General features: G+C 38.8%; 1 protein-coding gene across 3 annotated transcripts in view; it reads left to right on the forward strand.

Moving 5' to 3' along the window:
• Positions 1 to 20,408, forward strand: part of DIP-lambda (Dpr-interacting protein lambda) — a 170,989-nt gene extending 150,581 nt beyond the window's left edge. For 2 of the 3 annotated variants that reach the window (XM_033481916.2, XM_076522203.1), the window contains 5 exons: positions 3,849 to 4,035; positions 6,659 to 6,790; positions 13,057 to 13,176; positions 13,502 to 13,672; positions 14,635 to 20,408. In XM_033481916.2, coding sequence (XP_033337807.1) covers positions 3,849 to 4,035; positions 6,659 to 6,790; positions 13,057 to 13,176; positions 13,502 to 13,672; positions 14,635 to 14,984 — 960 coding nt within the window. In that variant the 3' untranslated portion in view covers positions 14,985 to 20,408. The remainder of the gene's footprint in view (positions 1 to 3,848; positions 4,036 to 6,658; positions 6,791 to 13,056; positions 13,177 to 13,501; positions 13,673 to 14,634) is intronic. The other variant, XR_013033480.1, reaches the window with a different exon arrangement.
• Positions 20,409 to 20,438: the final 30 nt, after the last annotated feature.

Raw genomic sequence — 20,438 nt, forward strand, 5'->3', positions numbered from 1 at the left:
AATATAAGATAATAATATAATAATATATATAATATATAATATAATAATAATATTATATATATAACATAAAAGCTACCGTTGCAGCAGGAATTTTTGGATTGCATGAATCGCGTTGACGGTGAATTATGCAACAAAATATACGTAGATAGCGCGAGGGTTGGAAAATTGGTTTCCTGGAAAATGGTCGGACAATAAGTAAGGCATAACGATTACCAAGATGGAACATCCTGGTCGAACGAAAGCAGGAGTTTAACAGGGCATCGTGGCCATACTATATCGAGGGTTGTGGTATCGCTAACAGGCATACTCATGCATTTATTGTGGCCGAAATAGCTGCGTCGCATTACATGCATTAGTCTACGAGGCCGTGCTCACAGCTCGCGCGGCATGTTGTTACCTGCGTGCCGTCAAACTAACCAATATTTTATACGGGAATAGTTCAAACGATAATCATTTGCACGATGGGCACCGCCCCCACCCCCACCCCCACCCCACCACCCCCGCCTGATTGCATTTCGAACTTCATTTAATTATACAATTAATTAGACGGATACTTCCGTTTAATTATTACCGTATCGGACACCAAAGGCTGTCCGCGTTTGTCCCTGGTGTGTACAAATGTGCGTAACATTTGCAATAAGTACTCGCAAACGCGCATAATGAAACGTTGAAATTGCCTTTAACAGAAAATAAATTCCGTTAGCGGTCTCGTAAAATAATCGCGTTCTTTCGTCGACGATTTACAAGCTGCTGTAACGTCGTACAAAATGATCGTAGAACGATCCACTTGGGCTTATTTTGAAGAGCAAAGTTTACAGTTTCAGCGAGCCTAACTTTTTTCTTTTAACATCATTACATTAACAATTTAGCGAGGGAGTGAAGAATGTCCTTCTCCTGGGGCCTTTCTAAACTGAAATCTCCCTAGGAAGTTCGACTCCTTGTAACTTGGTGAAAAAAAATCGTGCATCAACGTTCTCGGGCTCGTTCTAAAGCTCGAAGCTTTCACTTTCGTGTAACGTAACTTATCTTTTCATTTCGAACGTTCCCGCGCCAGAAATCTCGCCGGGAATGCGAAGAGCGTATCGCGTACACGAACTCGAATATTTCTGCGAAATATTCCGCAATTGGGACCACGGTAATTCCCGTAAAAAGAAATCGTATCTCCGCGTTCTTAGCGTCAACTTGAAGCTCGAAGTCTCCGCTTTCGACGGCGGTGAGTCGTTTTTCGAACGGGACGCGAGTGCGACGCGGGCAAATTAAATAGTAAAATTTCGTGAAAAGTTTGCGTTAAGAGAGCGGGCATGATCGTATCACCATAATCCAATCGTTGTCTTATCTCGGCTACGACGCATGGATCGTAACATGTTAACTGGATTCTCGAAACTTTAGTCCGTTAATTCTATACAAGCTAGGCGTGCATGTGCTTAGGTCCGCAAGCAGGATACCGTCCTTAATCCTGGTGTATTTGTGCGAGGTATTACATGACCGCGACCTTGCAATCCTAGAACCTTCAACACACGCTAATATATACGTATACGCGCGTATATGGAAGTATAATCTAAAGTTTAATCTGCTCTAAAACAAAATAACGTATCACGGAGAGCCGGTATTCGCGCGTTAGGATCTAACGATCGTGCGAGTTTCGCTATCAACGCGATCCTCTGTTCGCGCGAACCGCTTCGAAATGAATCACTGTACAGGGTGTCCCATCAATTATAGGACGTTATATATATTATATAAACATATAACATTGTGACATTACGTATATAAATCCCTGAGGTCATTCGAAGCAACTTTTTCCTCAGCGAAAATGCGATCCGTGGCTTCGTTTACGAGTTATTAACGAAAAACACTGGCCAATGGGAGGCGAGCGCCTCGGCTGGCGCTGGGCGGAGGCTTCTGGCTGAGCTTCGACCGCTCGTTGGCTCGGCCGCCTAGCGCCAGCCGAGCTCGTCTCTCATTGGTCACTGCTTTTTGCTTAATAACTCGTAAACGAAGCCGCGGATCGCATTTTCGCTAAGGAAAAAGTTGCTCCAAATGACCTCGGGAATCACCTCCTTCCGGTTGTTAACATAATTATGGAACATCCGGTAGTTTTGCTCGTTCTATAGGGCGTGCCCTTTCACGTGACGGTCCTGGATTCGGTTCTTGACTTGCAGTTTTTGAGATACGTTCTTGCGAATTGGGGTTCGAGAAATTGGAATAAGCGCCCTCGGTCGATTAAACATTGTTTAAACGTTCATAACATTTATAAAATTTATTGCATTTTATCGAGGTGGATATGTAAAAAGCTTGTCCACAAGAAATCCTTGCGAGACTGTTACGATTTAAATATGAAAATCGTTCGAAGTCGAAAGTTCGATTGAAATTCACACTGAGAGTTCAAAAATGATTAAAAAATCTCTAAATATTTACATTGTTGACAAAATTGATACAAGTCTGCTCAGAAGGACCTCTGGAATTATTATATACATTTATTTCGACTCTCGTTCGCAGCTTCTTCGCGCGCGGCCGAAAAATCGTAGAAAATCACGGTGCTCGCCGAAAATTTAGGACGACGTTGCAAAAATAAATTCGACGAACCTTCGAATTCTTGATAATTCGTACTCGCTGTTCTCGAGCGAACCCGTTCGGCCTGTCGTACGTCTGCCACGTCGACGAAAATCCCCGCGAAAAAAAAAGGAAAACAGTTGTACAGTCTGTTGTCACCTGGCCGTGCAATTATCACCGCGAGATGTGACGTCACATTCGGTGTCTGTGCTCCGCGCTGTGCGCCCTGCACTGTGAAAACGTGCGCTGTACGCTGCACGCATTCAGGCCGGGGCGATGATAATTTTCCGCTCTGGAACGAAACGCTCGCAACCCTTTGCAGCTCCCTGCCAGCCGTAATGCAGTTTCTACGCAGTTACTCTACACAATTAATTCGGACGAAAGTACTCCGGGGCTCTTGCTACCCGGTGAGGTAAAAAAGGGACAATTACTTGTACGGGCCATCGAGTCTCCCGCCTTTAATTAATTCTCAATTTGATTTCAATTATTTAGCGACCCGGACGCTCGCCGAAAATCGAGGAACAAACCTGCGATTCTAATTGCGAGACACCGTCGCGGAAAAATCGTGGACGAAATTCGTTGATATCGTTGCAAACGGCAGGCTTCGGGCTGTCTATTCGCGGTGATTCGAGTCGCGAGAAAAATTCGTGGAGCTTTTGCGAGACGTTCGAATATAGAATTTCAAAGAGAACAAACTCGTGACGGAACATTAATTTTTTCCGGCTGATAATTATCAGTTATGAGAAAACGACTTACGGATATCGAAAGTAGAGACTTCAGGCTTTAAAATGAGTCTAGGTACGTTGTTGTGCGATTTTTTTTCACGAAATCACAGGAGGCTGAATTCCCTAGTCACGTTTCAGGTTGCAGGATGTTACGAGCTGTGCACCTTTTCTTCTTCTCTGTCCGCTACTTAGTAACAAACTGACCTAAAAATAAAACAACCTACGGTAGTCGAAAGTAGAGACTTCGTGCTTTAAAACGAGCTCAAGAACGTTGTTGGACGATTCGTTTCAACGGAGTTACGATAACAGGAACTTCCTAGGGACATTTCAGTTTACAAAAGCTTCAGGAAAAGAACGCTCTTTGCTTTCTCACCGAGTTGGTACTGTACGATATTTGACGCAAATAGATTAGGGTTGCTAAAACTGTAAGGTTTGCTCTTTGAAATGAGCCTAATTCGATCATTCTGCGATTTTTTTTCACGAAGTTGGAGTGGTTCGAATTTGTAGAATCGTGTTCGAAGAAGCAGAGGACAAGAACTGAAATACAAAATTTGTTTGATGTATATTTTCCAGAAAGGGTACATGGAGGTGCTGATACCTCCGGATATAGTCGATGACGAGTCTGCCAAAGGTATGATAACGTACGAAGGTGGCAATATAAAGTTGAAATGCGTTGCTACCGGCTCACCGCAACCGACAGTCACGTGGAAACGAGAGGATGGGCAGAAGATCGTTCTTAAAGAAGATGGACAGAAAAGAGGTGAGGTATCTCGAATCTTAACACAATTGTCCAATTAAAAAAGATATTTTTATCGTAAAGTGAATTTTGTAAATTGAAAGAAAAACCGTTTTCACTTTTTAAAATAAAAATTCCTGAACGCGATCCATTTCCGTGACAATTTATAATTGCCACTGTGAAACTATTTTTATAATTTAAGATGTTGCAAATATAATTATTCCATTAAGAAAAATATTTTTACTGTAAATTGAACGTTGCTGATTCGAATAAAAAAGGAGCCGTTTCGATCGAGCACGTAGTTTTCGAAAGAAAAATTCCTGAACACGATCAATTTTCGTAACAATTTGAAATTGGTACTGTGAAACTATTCAAATAATTTAAAATGTTGCAAATATAATTTTTCCATTAAGAAAAATATTTTTACTGTAAATTCAACCTTGCTGATTCAAATAAAAAAGGAGCCGTTTCGATCGAGCACGTAGTTTTCGAAAGAAAAATTCCTGAACACGATCAATTTCCGTAACAATTTGAAATTGCCACTGTGAAACTATTTTTATAATTTAAAATGTTGCAAATATAATTTTTCCATTAAGAAAACTATTTTTACTGTAAATCGAACCTTGCTGATTCGAATAAAAAAGGCGTCGTTTCGATCGGGCGTCCAATTTCTGAAATAAAAATGTAAGAAGATGCTCTGTGTTCAAAAAATGCGATTTCCGATTTTTAATTAAGAAACGTTCTCGAATATGGTTTTCCTTCGTTCGATGATAATCCGCGTAGTGGCAGCGTCGAAAAATGATTCGATTCGAGGGGTAGAAAGTCTGAAAAGAGAAACATTATCTGAAAGTTTGATGGCGGAACGGGCTGATCGAGTTAAGAAAGGATTCGCCGGGCTTAACGGTGTGAATAGAGATGTCTGTTGGAACAAATCACAAGGTAAAGCGAGGGAATTGCTCGGGAGAGCTGGTAAACCTTCTCTCTAACCCGCGATATTCCTTCCGCGTCGTTGAACGGATTAAACGGAGTTAATTAAAATCATAAGCCATAAAATACCAGCTCGCTCCGCAGACGCGATTCGCGTTTCATCGATAGGCAAACTTTGCCAATTTTTTCGCGGGTAATCGGTGAACGAAAAAATGCGCATTTTCCCAGGGAACATAGAGGAGTCGTTTGGCTTTCTATATCAATTTTTTGAAAGCGGGTGCGCTAGAAAATGGCGGAGTTATTTGATATTTTCGAGGCCCCGTTTTATCGGATATCGTATGTTGTCGTAGAAAAATCGATTTTGAACGATCGCGCGAACAATAATCGGTCCGCTATGTAACGAGTAAATTCGATGAAAATACTTTTCACGGGGAGAATATTTTTCCACGCTGCGCAAGATATCGCGTCAATGCGGGATAATCGATTGTCTCGCTGGTCATCGTCGTTAATTAATTACCTTGTGGACAGGGATTTACATTTCGTTGTAAATGCGTGTGGGTGGAACGTTTTACAGCGGCATTTATTGCCGGATAGGTGGACACCGTATGGGTCTGCGCAGGGCGATCCGAAAATCGCGGTACAGAATTTATTAACGCAACTGAAAAGTCGCGCAAGTAGAAAGTAGAAAGAAAACTCGAGAGAAAAAGAGGCCGAAGGAAGAGTTCATTTTCCCGCCTGCTAACTGCTGGACAAAATTTATTTATGATAAATGCTTACGGATGTTCAAACTAGAGACTTCACTCTTCAAAATCAGCCTAGGTAGATCGACGTGCAATTTTTTTTCACAAAGTTACAGCAGCTCAAACTTCCTATGAACATTTAGGGATGCAAAATATTCGAGACAAGAACGATCCTCACTTTCCTGTATCTCTCCTATAGAAAAAAATTTTTCTCGATAAAAAGACTAAGGTAACTAAAATTAGAGACTTTATTCTTCAAAATCAGCCTAAGTAGATCGACGTACGATTTTTTTTCACAAAGTTACAGCAGCTCAAACTTCCTATAAACATTTAAGGTTGCAAAATATTCGAGACAAGAACGATCCTCACTTTCCTGTGTCTCTCCTATAGAAAAAAATTTATCTCGATAAAAAGACTAAGGTAACTAAAATTAGAGACTTCACCCTTCAAAATCAGCTCAAGTAGATCGACGTCCGATTTTTTTTCGCAAAGTTACAGCAGCACAAACTTCCTAGGAACATATAAGGTTGCAAAATATTCCAGACGAGGGCGGTCTACTCTTCCTAGTGCCTCTTCTATAAAAAAAAATTTATCTCGATAAAACGACTAGGGAATCTGAAATTAGAGACTTCACGCTTCAAAACGAGCCTGGTCAGATCGTCGTCCGATTATTTTTCACCAAGTTACAGCAGCACAAACTTCCTAGGAACATATAAGGTTGCAAAATATTCCAGACGAGGGTGATCTACTCTTCCTCGTGCCTCTTCTATAAAAAAAAATTTATCTCGATAAAACGACTAGGGTAACTAAAATTAGAGACTTCACGCTTCAAAATGAGCCTGGTCATATCGTCGTCCGATTATTTTTCAGAAAGTTACGACAGGCTAAAGATCCTAGGGACATTTCAGGTTGCAGAAGAGTGTGAAACAGGATCCGGCCGTGGACGAGAACGAAAATGGTGAAATTTGTCTTTCTTCCAGAGGTGTCAATGTACGAGGGTGAAGTTCTGGAACTGACCGGCGTTCTGAGACAGGAGATGGGCACGTATCTTTGCATAGCCAGCAACAATGTGCGTCCGACGGTCAGCAAACGTTATTCCGTCGTCGTCCACTGTACGTATTACTTGTCACGTCTCTACATATCCCGCCGTATAACCGGCCGCTATAGCTGCTAATTGGCAGAATTCATGCCCGGAATCTAAAATCATAATTCAAGCAATTCAGCCGACTGTACAAATAATTTTCGCATGCAAATTTCCTTACACGTTGATTTTCCTGCTGGCGAGTTTCCTTTCTCGCTGATTTTCTTGCGCGTGCGATTTTCTTTATTTCGCGCGCAAAAGCGCGCCCGTTTGGCCCGCGGGAAATGTTTCAGTTCGTTCAAGCAGAAGCGGAGGCAACGCCTAATTATTTAATATCGCGCCGATTCGCCGGCGCCGCGTGAATTGTTGATAAAATATATTCGCGCCGTGTTAATTGAATTTTTGGAGTGGATTCAATGCGCGCACACAGGCGCCGGGAAACAAGTCAACAGTCGAAATTGGGACAAGAAATGTTAATCGTGCCCTCTGTCTTCCTATTCATACTAATTAAACGGCCGTTTGTGTCCCGTGTGTACGGCCGCTTTAATTGCAAACCGACAATATCCGCAAAGTAGCCATGAAACAGGTCATTAAATAACGGAGGGGGGGTGGTTTATTTAACCCATCGGGGAGCAATGATCGAAATGATGGAATTACGTTTTTCAGGGACAGTCTATTTAACCTCCGACTAATTGTTTGCCGTTAGGCTGAACAGACTATAGCCGTTTCGCGAATACTTACGAGGTGCAATAGAAAATATCGATTGGCAGAACAACGAAAATTAATGGAAACGGTATCGTTAATATTTTCTAAATTATAATTCAGTAAACGTTGCGATTGTACTTGTAAAATTATCGTCGTTCGCGCGAAATTAAAATAGAAAGTTCGTGTTAAACGTAACTTCAATTATTGTAGATATAAAATTTTTATTTGGTTAAAGTTGTCATTTTTTTACTCACGATCGAAGAGCGAACGTTGCTTTTTCCAATTCTCTCGCGCAATTCGTAATAAAATTGAAGCGGAACGTCTTTAAATTAAATGAATAAATGATTAATTAATAAATTAATTAAATAAATAAATTGTTAGTTAAATTAAATTAAATAAGTTCGTCGTATTTCACGTATTCGAGCGGAATTGCCGTATTCAATGAAAAATATCGAAATTTGAGGAATCCAAAATTAGTGTAAAAATCGTCTCTTTTAATTTACAATGGAATCGAAGCGAGAACAATTTTTATAGAAATTGTTCGTTGCAACGAAATCGCGACGAGAGAATGTTAAAAGTGAGAAGCACTGATAATAAAGAATTTCGGAATAGAGTAATTTCTCCCGGAAATTTCGGGACCCTGTGCTGGTCCTACGCCATTGTCAAGGCTATTTATTATTATTTTTATTCATTATATTTATTATATTTATTATATTTATCAAGCGTGTAATGCGGCACGCGACGCGAATTCCCGGAAGACAATACAAAATGGTCTGTCTTCGAATCGTATCAAGTAGCCTCCGAATTGCCTTCGAATCGTGTCAAGTAGCCTCCGAATTGCCTTCGAATCGTGTCAAGTGGCCTCCGAATTGCCTTCGAATCGTGTCAAGTAGCCTCCGAATTGCCTTCGAATCGTGTCAAGTAGCCTCCGAATTGCCTTCGAATCGTGTCAAGTAGCCTCCGAATTGCCTTCGAATCGTGTCAAGTAGCCTCCGAATTGCCTTCGAATCGTGTCAAGTAGCCTCCGAATTGCCTTCGAATCGTGTCAAGTAGCCTCCGAATTGCCTTCGAATCGTGTCAAGTAGCCTCCGAATTGCCTTCGAATCGTGTCAAGTGGCCTCTGAATTGCCTCCGAATCGTGGTAAAAAATTATAAACAAAAAAGTTAACTGCCAGGAATTCGAATTAAAATCGACAATTCGTCAAAATTAATTTTCCGCAGCGTCGACCTCGGTCGCTTCAAACCGCGATAAAGAAGAAAGAAAAAATCGCAGATCGAAAACTTTGACGTCGTTCGAAAGAACAGACTCTAATCTTGAAGATCGTGATAATCGGAACCGCGAGAAAAATTTTACAGACCCTGGAGAGACGTTCGAACGCAGAGCTTCCAAGAAGGAAAAAGCGAAGGAGAAAAATTCACTTTCGCTAATGGAAAAAATATTTTTCATTGAAAATGATTCAGGGAGATTATAGTAGAGGCTTTTTCGAATCGATCTATAGACTATGTAGATTATTGTACAATTATTTTTGGTCCAAGTTTCTATAAAAAAATACGAGGCCCGAAGAATCGCGGTTTAGTATTCTCGGATCTGCCGGTTTCGATTCCGACCTCCGAACATTTCTCGGAGAAATTGCTGTAGTTGCTGGGCTCGAAACAAAATTCCGGCGGAAGTCTAGGGAAATTCGAGGAAGGCGTGGAACGATTCAAGTGCTTACGGTTTCACGGTAAGCCGTCTATACGTGGAACATGCAGGTGTGCAGCGCGGGCCGCGCCGCGCGCAGTTCCTTACTTTGCGAAAGTCGGCCCCGCAATCCTCTCAGTCAGATCCATTCGAAGTCTGCCGTTTCCCGTAAAGTTACGATACGTCGATTGGTATTAAGCAGAGCGAAGACACCCTGGATATAGGAACTCTTAATTAGAACTTGGTCGACTTGCATCGATATTAAAATCGAAATTAAATTCGGAATTGAAATCGAAAATATCTCAGAATTCATTTTCCGCAGCGTCGAACACGGTCGCTTCGGACCGCGATAAAGTGGAAAGAAAAAAATCGTGGATCGAAAACTTTGACGTCGTTCGAAAGAGGAGACTCTAATCTTGAAGATCGTGGTAGTCGGAATCGCGGGAGAAATTTTTCAGGCCCTAGAGAGACGTTCGAATGCAGAGTTTCCAGAGAAAGCAGAAGAAGAAACTGATGGCGAAAAAATCACTTTCGCTAATGAACAAATATCTTTCATTGGAAATCATTTCGGGTAGATTGTAGAGGAGGCTTTTCCGAATCGATCTAGCCGGGGTAGATTATCGTACGGTCATTTTTACCGAAGATACAACGATTGAAATGTAGAGAACGTTGCACTCGAGATATGACACGTGGTAAAAATTGTTTATCCCGGATATGATACGCTCGATTGATTATTGCCTGAACATTTTTCATAATTTCCGAAGATGGCAGAACATCGGATAAGGGCGGTGGTACGAACGAGAATCGGACCGTTCGATAATGGCGTGCGGTATATCCGTTGTTCGGGGAATCAAATGGCACTGGTAAAGTAATTGTAGCACACACAGCGTACAGGTCGGTCCCCTAATCCTGGAATCATAGTACAGCATCGAACACCCCCGTGTTTACGTTGCTTTAATTACGCACTCGCTGTCGCTCTCGCTTTCTAGTTCCCCGTTGCAACATCACGGGCGCCCTGCCTGAAAACATCAAGTCATTCCACGTAAATAACTTGCAACGCACTAAATCCCTCGAACCGGGCACAAATACCCCCGGACAATCTCGACAGCCCTGTCGAGAGCGAAACCGAAGTATATTTATTTACTTATTTATTTATTTATTTAACGGACGGACCGTCGAGCACCATCGTGCAATATAAATGCGTGAGAAAATAACCATCGATCGACGATAAAATGTCAACTACAGAATATCTTTGGGAAATCTAACGAAATGATAATCTTGTATTTCGCGAATAAATAATATAATATAATATAGTATAATATAATATCAAATCATATAATATAACATAATATAATATAATATAATATCATATTATATTATGTTATATTATATCATACTATATCATATAATATAATATAATACAATATTATATGACATAACATAAGATAATGTAATATTATATTATATTATATTATATTATATTATATTATATTATGTTATATTATATCATACTATATAATATAATATAATATAATATTACATTATCTTATGTTATGTCATATAATATTGTATTATATTATATTATATGATATAATATAATATAATATGATATATCTTATATTATAATATAATCTTCTGTTATATCATATAATATTATATTGTATGATATTATATTATGTTATATTATATCATACTATATCATATAATATAATATAATACAATATTATATGACATAACAAAAGATAATGTAATATTATATTATATTATATTATATTATATTATATTATATTATATTATATTATATTATATTATATTATATTATATTATATTATGTTATATTATATCATACTATATCATATAATATAATATAATACAATATTATATGACATAACAAAAGATAATGTAATATTATATTATATTATATTATATTATATTATATTATATTATATTATATTATATTATATTATATTATATTATATTATGTTATATTATATTATATAATATGATATAATATAAGATAATATAATATTATACAATATGATATAATATAAAATAATATAATATAATATAACGTAATAATATAAACGTAACATAAGAATAAATAATATGATAATAAAATCGCAGAGAGTTAATAGACTTTCGAGATGTAGTCGATGCACAGTGTCGAACACATTCGCGAACTGTTTCGCGTAAAAAAGTCGCAACGCATTGCTCCGCGCTGAAATTATAGACGCGAACGGCGTGCAGCGTGTTTAGTAGCGTTAAGGGAGCGTGCAACTATTAATTATGTTTTCATCGCGTTCAATATTAACCGTTAGATAAATTACTATGAAATTACCTTTTCAAGTCGGCGATTTATCCACGTCGTCGCCGACAGGTAAATATTTGATCGGGCCAGGCAGGCAGGCAAGGCAGGCAGGCAGAGCGCCGCGGTAATTCACCTACTCGGAGAACCTTCTGTTTTAACCATGATACAGCTCTTCTTATTTCATAGCGCTATACCGATTTATACGGACCGTCTCGGCTTGTGTCAACCGGGCTCTCTCTCTCTCTCTCGCTCTCTCCGGGACCCTTCGCTGAATCCTGATTTTATGATGTTTGCAAACGGCTCCACATTTTGCAACCACTCGAAACATCAAAATCCATGCCGATAGAAAATATTTACGTTTCACGAGCAATCGGGCATTCTACAGCGAACTTTTTGGTCTTGTTTCAAAGGGGACGCTTTATTCTTGATGTTCGTGGTAGATTGACCGTGAAGGGGACAGGTTTTTGCAATCTGTACAAAGGTTTGACTTTGGAAAACTTTAGCGAAAGAGAAACAATTGGTGATAAGTTACTTTTCTAATTTATAGCAAAGTGTAAAAGCATCGTGGGACAAAATTGTCTGAAGATGTTAAAAGTTCAAATTTCCCTCTTCAAAATGAGCCTAAGTTGATGATTGTACGATTTTTTTTCACGAAGCGGTAGATGGTTAAACTTCGTAGAGACATATGAGGTTGTAGACTATTTGAGAGGATAAGCATCTCTCTCTTCTAGCTCGTGTCCTGGCACCAAAGAATTTTTTTAAGTGAAAACCTTAGGACCATTTAAACTAGATACTTCGCCCTTTAAAATGAGCCTAATTATACTGTTCTACGATTTTTTTTCACGAAGGTGCAGTCGGTTGAACTTCCTAGAAACATATGAGGTTGTAGACTATTTGAGAGGAGAAGCATCTCTCTCTTCTAGCTCGTGTCCTGGCACCAAAAAATTTTTTAAATGGAAACCCTTAGGCCTGTTCAAACTAGATACTTCGCCCTTTAAAATGAGCCTAATTACACTGTTCTACGATTTTTTTCACGAAGGTGCAGTCAGTTGAACTTCCTAGGAACATACGAGGTTGTAGGCTATTTGAGAGGACAACCACCTCTCTCTTCTAGCTCGTGTCCTGGCACCAAAAAATTTTTTAAATGGAAACCCTTAGGCCTGTTCAAACTAGATACTTCGCCCTTTAAAATGAGCCTAATTACACTGTTCTACGATTTTTTTCACGAAGGTGCAGTCAGTTGAACTTCCTAGGAACATACGAGGTTGTAGGCTATTTGAGAGGACAACCATCTCTCTCTTCTAGCTCGTGTCCTGGCACCAAAGAATTTTTTTAAGTGAAACCCTTAGGACCATTTAAACTAGATACTTCGTCCTTTAAAATAAGCCTAATTACACTGCTCTACGATTTTTTTTCACGAAGTTCCAACGGATTGAACACCCTAGGGACTTATAAGCTTGCTTGTGGTCCCTTTCCCAATGCTAGAAAAATCTAAAAACAGTTTAGGGGAGTTCGGTTTCGCGTTTAAAATTGGGCTAAGATCTAAATAAATCAACGAACCGTATTTTCCACGAGTTAAGCATCAACAATCCTTTGGTTCCAGTTCCGCCGGTTATTAAAGTGGTGAACGAGTTACTATTAGCGCCGATCGGCAGCAACGTCGTTCTACGGTGTCGCGTAGAAGCCTCACCGCTAGCCATGAACACATGGTACAGAAATCCAGGTAACAAACCGCTCTAAACAAATATGTAGCTCCTTTATAATCGCAACAATTGCCCGAGATATTCGAATATGCATTTGTACGTTTAATAATAAATCGCTGGAGATGTTGCGCGCGCGCGCGCGTCGATTTTTGATTTTGAAACGTCCGATCGGTCGGACTAGCCGTGTGTGTGTCTTCTCGGAACGGTATTTCGGTCAGTTTTTGCGACAACAGCGTTCCGTCAAAATGAACGACGCGGCTGAAAACTCGAGGATCGGCAAAATTAAAAAAAAAAAAAAAAAAACAGAACAAAAAAAACCAGCAATATTCCCGTTTCTCGATGCAGATGAAAAGCTGCTGTCCAGTGACAAATACGTGATGTCAGACTCCGCGGAGAACGATTACTCCCGGCAGATGAATCTCACTGTCAATTCCCTGGAAAAAAAGGACTTCGGCGAGTACGTTTGCTCGTCCGAGAACGCTCTCGGGAAGGCCGAACGCACCGTACGGTTACAAGGTAAATAATAATCTGCCGTCGACAACGCGACACGTCGCCGACCACGTTCCCGTTCGATCTCCGATACATGTTCACACGTGGTTGCAATATTAATTTGCAACAATTTCGACGCGACGTTCAAGAAACTGTGACAATCGCTAAAAAACACTTTATATTTCTTATACAAATGAAAAGAATATCAATCGTCTGAACAAAATTTGGAAGAACGCTTTATTCAGTCACGTAGTCCCGAGAAAACTGAACAACTTTTGTTCGAACAGTTTTACGAAATTTCGTTTCTGTCAAAAGTTACAGCACTTTGCAATTATTCGAATGGTCCTAGCTTCTCGAACAACACGTCACTGAAAAGATTAATTTTGTAACATCGCAGGCATAACATGCGCGTTTTGCGATTGAACATCGAAGAAGAGATCCCAAGGAACGCACCTGTAATAATTTTTCACGGGTTCGAATTGTTATTAATTAGTTATAAACGATTTTCCGTTTTATGCTTCGATATTGAATATTTGCGTGAATAATTCGTGCCGCTTTTTCCATAAGAGGCAATGTAAATTCCGGCACGAATCATTTGCTCGATAGGGGTCCGTACAGCGCCAATTCGTCCAGTGGCAAAACGCCCAAACTGTTGGGCAACGTGACCGACGGAGGAGAGCAGTCGGTAATTACCGACCAAATAAGACGGTTGCGCCATCTTGTGGCAAAACGTCCGAACTGGTTGCCAGGTAAGTTGTCAGTAGGTTGCTGGTTTCAGAGTTTCCCGCTAGGCGTCGCGCACGGTTTATTCCAAACGCCGTTCAGCGGGAACTGTTGCAACTAATTGGTAAAAAATTATCCGTCGGTTCTAAAATTCTGACGTAGTCGGCGTCGAAATTACCGACTGCTCTTAACCTCGAATTTTGCTTTCAGCCTCCTCGACACCATAAAGAAGGTACATTGCAATTAATTTTATACTCATTGTGCAGAACTGTTCCTTGCCGTGGAAACGACTCCCAGCCCCATAGCGAAGAACACGGACCTGAAACCCCGTAAGAAGCCGATGCAAAAGGGAAGGAAGAAGAACAACGGAGGCAGGAGACCACACGGAAACAACTTCGACGACTTCGACTCGGCTGGGAATGAAGACGACCTGAGCTCCACGCAAGTCATGGGGGGTAGCACTGTCCACGAAGGCCATAGGACGGAGAGGCCCCCCATTCTACCGTCGTCTTCGCCCCCATGGGTCAACATAAACGCTGCTAAGCCCAAACGACTCTCGGCGTCGGTCACGATACTATTTTCGTTCCTTTTCTCGATCATGGTTTTCCTGCTGTAAAAAGTACGTAGCGCCGGAAGTGGCCGCCGGAAGGAGAAACAGAAATGGGGAATGAGAATCAGGCAGGGAAATGTATAGAGGATTTGTTGACGAAGAAATTTTGCTATTTGCACATGGTGGTTTACACTAGAAATATTGTAGCTTTTTTTTATATCAAGATTGTTACAGAATTTGGTAAAGAAAGATTTGTCCTTTGTTACAAGTTTTATATTTTTAAAAGATTTGCGGAATTAATTTTTCAAATTAAATTACTGATCGTACTTGTTTTTTTTTAGAATAAGTTTCAACCATAATTCACTCATGGGATTAGTGTTGTTATCAACTGCGAGTTAACGAGATATTACTTTTTATTGAAACGAAAATGGTTTGGCAATGGACTAATGGAACTGGAATGATAAAAATTGAATTCGAGAAAGAAAAGTTGAGCCGAAGGATAGAATGACGATTGGAGGAGGATATCTCACGCCGAGAAGAAATATAGGTCTTCCTTTTATTCGATTTAGAGCGAGCTATAGTCAGTGTGTGCGACCAAATACAAGGGACTTCCTCGGGAAAAGAATTTTGTAAATAGGTAGCATGATCGATACGATAAGAAACCAACGAATGATCGCACGGACTGCAGCTAGATGCGCCAACGAGAGGTCTTCATATCTATAAGTTTTCATATCGTGACTACTTAACAAATTAATCTAATTACAATACCTATTTTGCGCTCTTATAATCGACTCAACTTTGGACATTTTTCACGCCGCGACCGTAACGGCTATCGGAGCGATTTTTACAGAGAAAAATTCTCGAAACAATACCGAATGCAACGATATTTTTTATAACATTATAAACATTTAGACGCGTCTAAATAAAAGAAATATCGTTGCACGCTTCGCAGAATTTTTCGGTGGTGAAATTGTATAAATAACTTTTACGGTTGGAGCGTTAAAAATGTACACACAGATGGAAATTTGAGTATTGCGACGTTATGGTAGGTTCATAATTTTTGTTATTATTTAAGTGGTTATCAACTATCGATAAGTGTGTACGCCCTTCGCAAAATAGTTTAAGGACTAACATAAAAGAAGTCTTCCGAAAATTCAGATGTATAAATAATATCTGCACTCGCGCAACGTCAAACTCGCATGATTCATAATTGTTTATTTCTGTTTTGCATATAAGATATAATAATAATATTTAACATTTCTTTCCTTTCGGAGAACTTGCAAATCACAAAGAGTTGACCAAAATCAAAACCACAAAATTTGTCAACGGAGTCAGCGAGTCGGAACTACGGTACGAACATTTTTGAACTCGTGTTAACATTTAAAAAGTCTGTAGTATAATTAAAAAAAAGGAAAGGTCTCCCTTCATTTAATTCGAACAATTCTTTGAATTATCATTGTAGACGTATTTGGAATTCATTCGGATTCAGTAGCTGCCCTTTTCAAACAATTATCATATAAAATAATTGCTAAATAATCTATAAATAAGTTACGTTAATAATCTAAAATTACGAATGAACATAAAATATGCTTGATGCTACATGTATATGAAGACTTCGATGAACATTGGAGTTGCCAAAGTCCAAGCACACTTCCGTTGTTCGAGAAAAGACGTAAACGAAATAACATAACCACAGAAATGTTCAGGGGAATTTTCTGCATCCATTGTACGCAAGCATAACTATTTATTGTTGCCAGTATAGAGAAAATTGAATGTTTGTTGCAACTATAGATGATTCTTGCGAATTCGATTTTAAAAAATATTCTGAGATTACAGAAATGTTCAGCCGAGGGTAACGCATCGAACGATGGTAACATCTTCTATAAATTAGTTCGAAATTTCTGACGCAGAGGGCGCGAAAATTACCGACTGCTCTCCTCCGTCGGTCACGTTGCCCAACAGTTTGGGCGTTTTGCCACTGCACGAATTGGCGCTGTACGGACCTCGAAAAAAGCTTCGGAATGTTGCCGCAAGAGGCTCTGCTGTCGCGCGAATGATTCTTGCCGGAATTTACATTGCTTCTTATGGAAAAAGCGGCACAAATCATCCACGCCTATATCTAATATCGAAACATAAAACAGAGAATCGTTTATAACTAACTAATAACAACTCGAGTATGCGAAAAATGATTAAAGACAGTTTGGCAGAGATTACTTCTGAATTTTCTGTACCCTCAGAATACTTTTTAGCCGCACGTTTCCCTGAAAGCATCAACGACGATAGAATTCCGAAAATCATTCCAGCGAAATTCATTTGATGATATCAAATTACGATGATCAGCGGTGCAACGGTATCGAAACGAAATCGAGAATCGTTATAAATATTCGAACGATCCGTCGTTCGGGTATTATTATTTCGTTGTGAACGCTTCAGAATGCTTCGAATTTGTAAGCATAAGGCGTTTGTATTCAAACGGGAAACTGTATTCCATTTTTGAGGGAAAAATTCCAAAAATTCCTACGGGCATATTATACAATTTGATAGACATAAAGGAGGAGGACTGGTCGTGGTTGACTTTATCATTAAGCGTGGCGTATACTATAATTATGAATTGACCAAAATTGATTTTGAATCGCTTGTTAAAATAGAGCAACTCTACGGTAGTCCGTATGGCAGAATGGAAGGCACGACAATAAGTACGTTATAGTGGAGTCCTGTTTAATTGGAAAGTTGCCTTAAAAAACCTCCTGGGCAAGCACCGATATTCTTCCAGGTATCGTTAACATGATTAAGCATTAACCATACACAATGAATGAAATTGTACTAGGAAATTCGACTATTTTGTAGAGACAGAAGCCTTGTGAAATAAACAAATTCCTGCTCGATTTGAATTGCTGAACGTTACGCATAAAACCGTTCTTTGTTTTCAGCGGTGAGAACAGTGTGTATACGATGTTATTGGTTTCACGATGATTAAAACGATCGATAAGATACTAAACGACTCGTGGACGTTGATCCATTGGCACACACGCATACGCATACACACACGAGAGCATTACTCACGGTGGAATTTCGATTTTAGGAAAACGGTTTGTAAATACAGTCGATTGTATAATACGCCGGTATCTAATGGCAATGTCAATGATAGTTTGCTGTAATATTTTTTTGGGAGTGTGTAATTAACCGATGCGGAACAATAGTTGGAAATTTTACGGCAAATCGATGAAACGACGGGGAATCTGGTGTGTATATAATGTTGCGACAACGACGGTCGGTATCTGTTAGGGCTCTTGCTATTGCTCGGTGCTCGATGTACTCGCTCGATCGAGATCCAAGTGTATTCGAACACGTGTATCCAAATATTCTGGTATTCGATAGAAGTCCGAATAACCAAATATTCAATTTATACCAGAATAATCGAGATACTCAAACTCAATGCTCTATTCAAACCCGAGATGAAGTATCCAAATTTTGATACTTTCGTCGCTGGAATACAATTTTTATTGCCCGAGTACCGACATCGTTTGCGGATCGATGTACCGGGATGTTCACTCTCAATCGAAAGAGAAAAAACTTGAGAAGTTCCGAAGCTCTAGATACAATGAGTGCTCCAAGTACTCGGGTACTGGAGAGCCCCAGGTGTCAATGGGTCAATGTACTCGAGAATTAAGACCCGGTGGATTTTTAAGGTTGGAACAGAATGCTTTGTGCGTTGTCTTAACAGAGAATAAAAATGAACTATTAATAATAAGGGAGTATCCTTTAATATATAATAAACAGATAAGATCAACATAGCGAATTTATCGGCGCTAAGGAGCAAAATACATATACACAGCAACGATACATATGAATCATATAGGACCATGTTTTATGTATGTACATAATATCTTTAACAACAACAACAAGAAAAAAAAAAGCTACCCACAAGCATATATATTAATTGTAAATAATGTAAGTGTTGTCGATGGAACGTTAAGATAAACAACAAATGATTGAGGGAGCTCGACATATATTATTATTATTACTATTATTATTATTATTATTACTATTTATTGATTATTATTATAAAATATACTGTATAATTGTAACGTTGAACGGGACTACGTTTTATACGACACACAGTGTAAGCTAGTCTCAGAATGTAACATACCGAAGCTGATAAAAGACAGAACATTTAATCGTGTTTATCTGTAAGTGAATGTGGAAACTTGCTCGTTCTTTAGATTTCTCACAACGAACTTCGAAATCGGTTTTATCCTCGAAAAAGGGAGCCAGTGTTTCTGCACACGTTCAACGCATTGACTGGTGCATCGGATAAAATGTATAATGAAATTTTGTTCAAGTTTCGAGAAAAGTCAGACAATCAATTTTTTTTTTTAATATTATTAACGAAACGATTATATCGAAAATTTGTTCGCATGCGGTTCGATCTTTAAACGATGAGAAATTTAATAAAACATGATAATTAATTAATTAATTAATTGTTTCTCACATATCGCTGATGTGACAGTCAACGCGTTAACGACGTATAATGGAACCTGCGTTATTTTTAATAACGGCTTAATCAACAAATTGTATCGATTGATGTAAATTTATTTGTAGAATAAGATTTCTTGATCTTTGACCATAGGCCTTTCTCCATCCGTAATAATTTTAAAAAATTTATCGAAGTGCATTTAATAAACACGTTTAAATAATCTCCGCTTGTTAAATTTTTTTAACGTAAATTTGATTGTAACCACGAAGAAGGCCATGGCACAGGAGATCTTATAAATTCGACAAATTAATACAAAAAATAATTACTGATTGCATATCGTTTTAATCAACAAAAATTTTTTTGTAAATAATGAAGAATTTCAACAAACTAATGTATTGATTTCATTTGATTATAAAATATGCATACTTGGTACTTTTGTATTATGCATGAATGCAGATGAATAAATTTAATTGTTAACTTACCTCCACATTCTTTCATGAAACGTTCATGTATAGTGAATTTAAAAGTGTGGAAACGTAACAAAGCAAAGCCATCAAGGCAAAGGGAATAAAGTTTTTCATTTAATTATTAATGGTATGAATAGCTTCTCTCTTCAGCTTTTCATGTGTATGTTCTATTATTGTGTGCTACAACAAGTGTGAGCGAAACAGACCATGTTATGCAACAAAGCACCTAATTGCACAATTACGTTTGCTTGCAGAACTCTTTATTTTCTGTTGATTTCGTCTTGGACTTTATTAAAATTAAACAGCGAATAGTATTCACAAGAAAAATAAACCACCCACAGCAATAATAGTGATGTAATTATGTCTCTGTCTTCATCTTTTGTATATTCGAATTGTGAATAACTTGCCTTCGACACGATACAACCATAGAGTAACAGTTAGCATACAGTTTAAAGATATCTATAGAATAAACTGCGGTAGAGAACGAGCATGATGTACGATGCTATTAACTTCAGACAATAAAATGTTATTATCGATGTTACCTCATTAACTGTCTTAACTCAATTCCTTCATCCT

The sequence above is a fragment of the Megalopta genalis genome, chromosome 5 (assembly GCF_051020955.1).
Source record: "Megalopta genalis isolate 19385.01 chromosome 5, iyMegGena1_principal, whole genome shotgun sequence".
Lineage (NCBI taxonomy): Eukaryota > Metazoa > Arthropoda > Insecta > Hymenoptera > Halictidae > Megalopta > Megalopta genalis.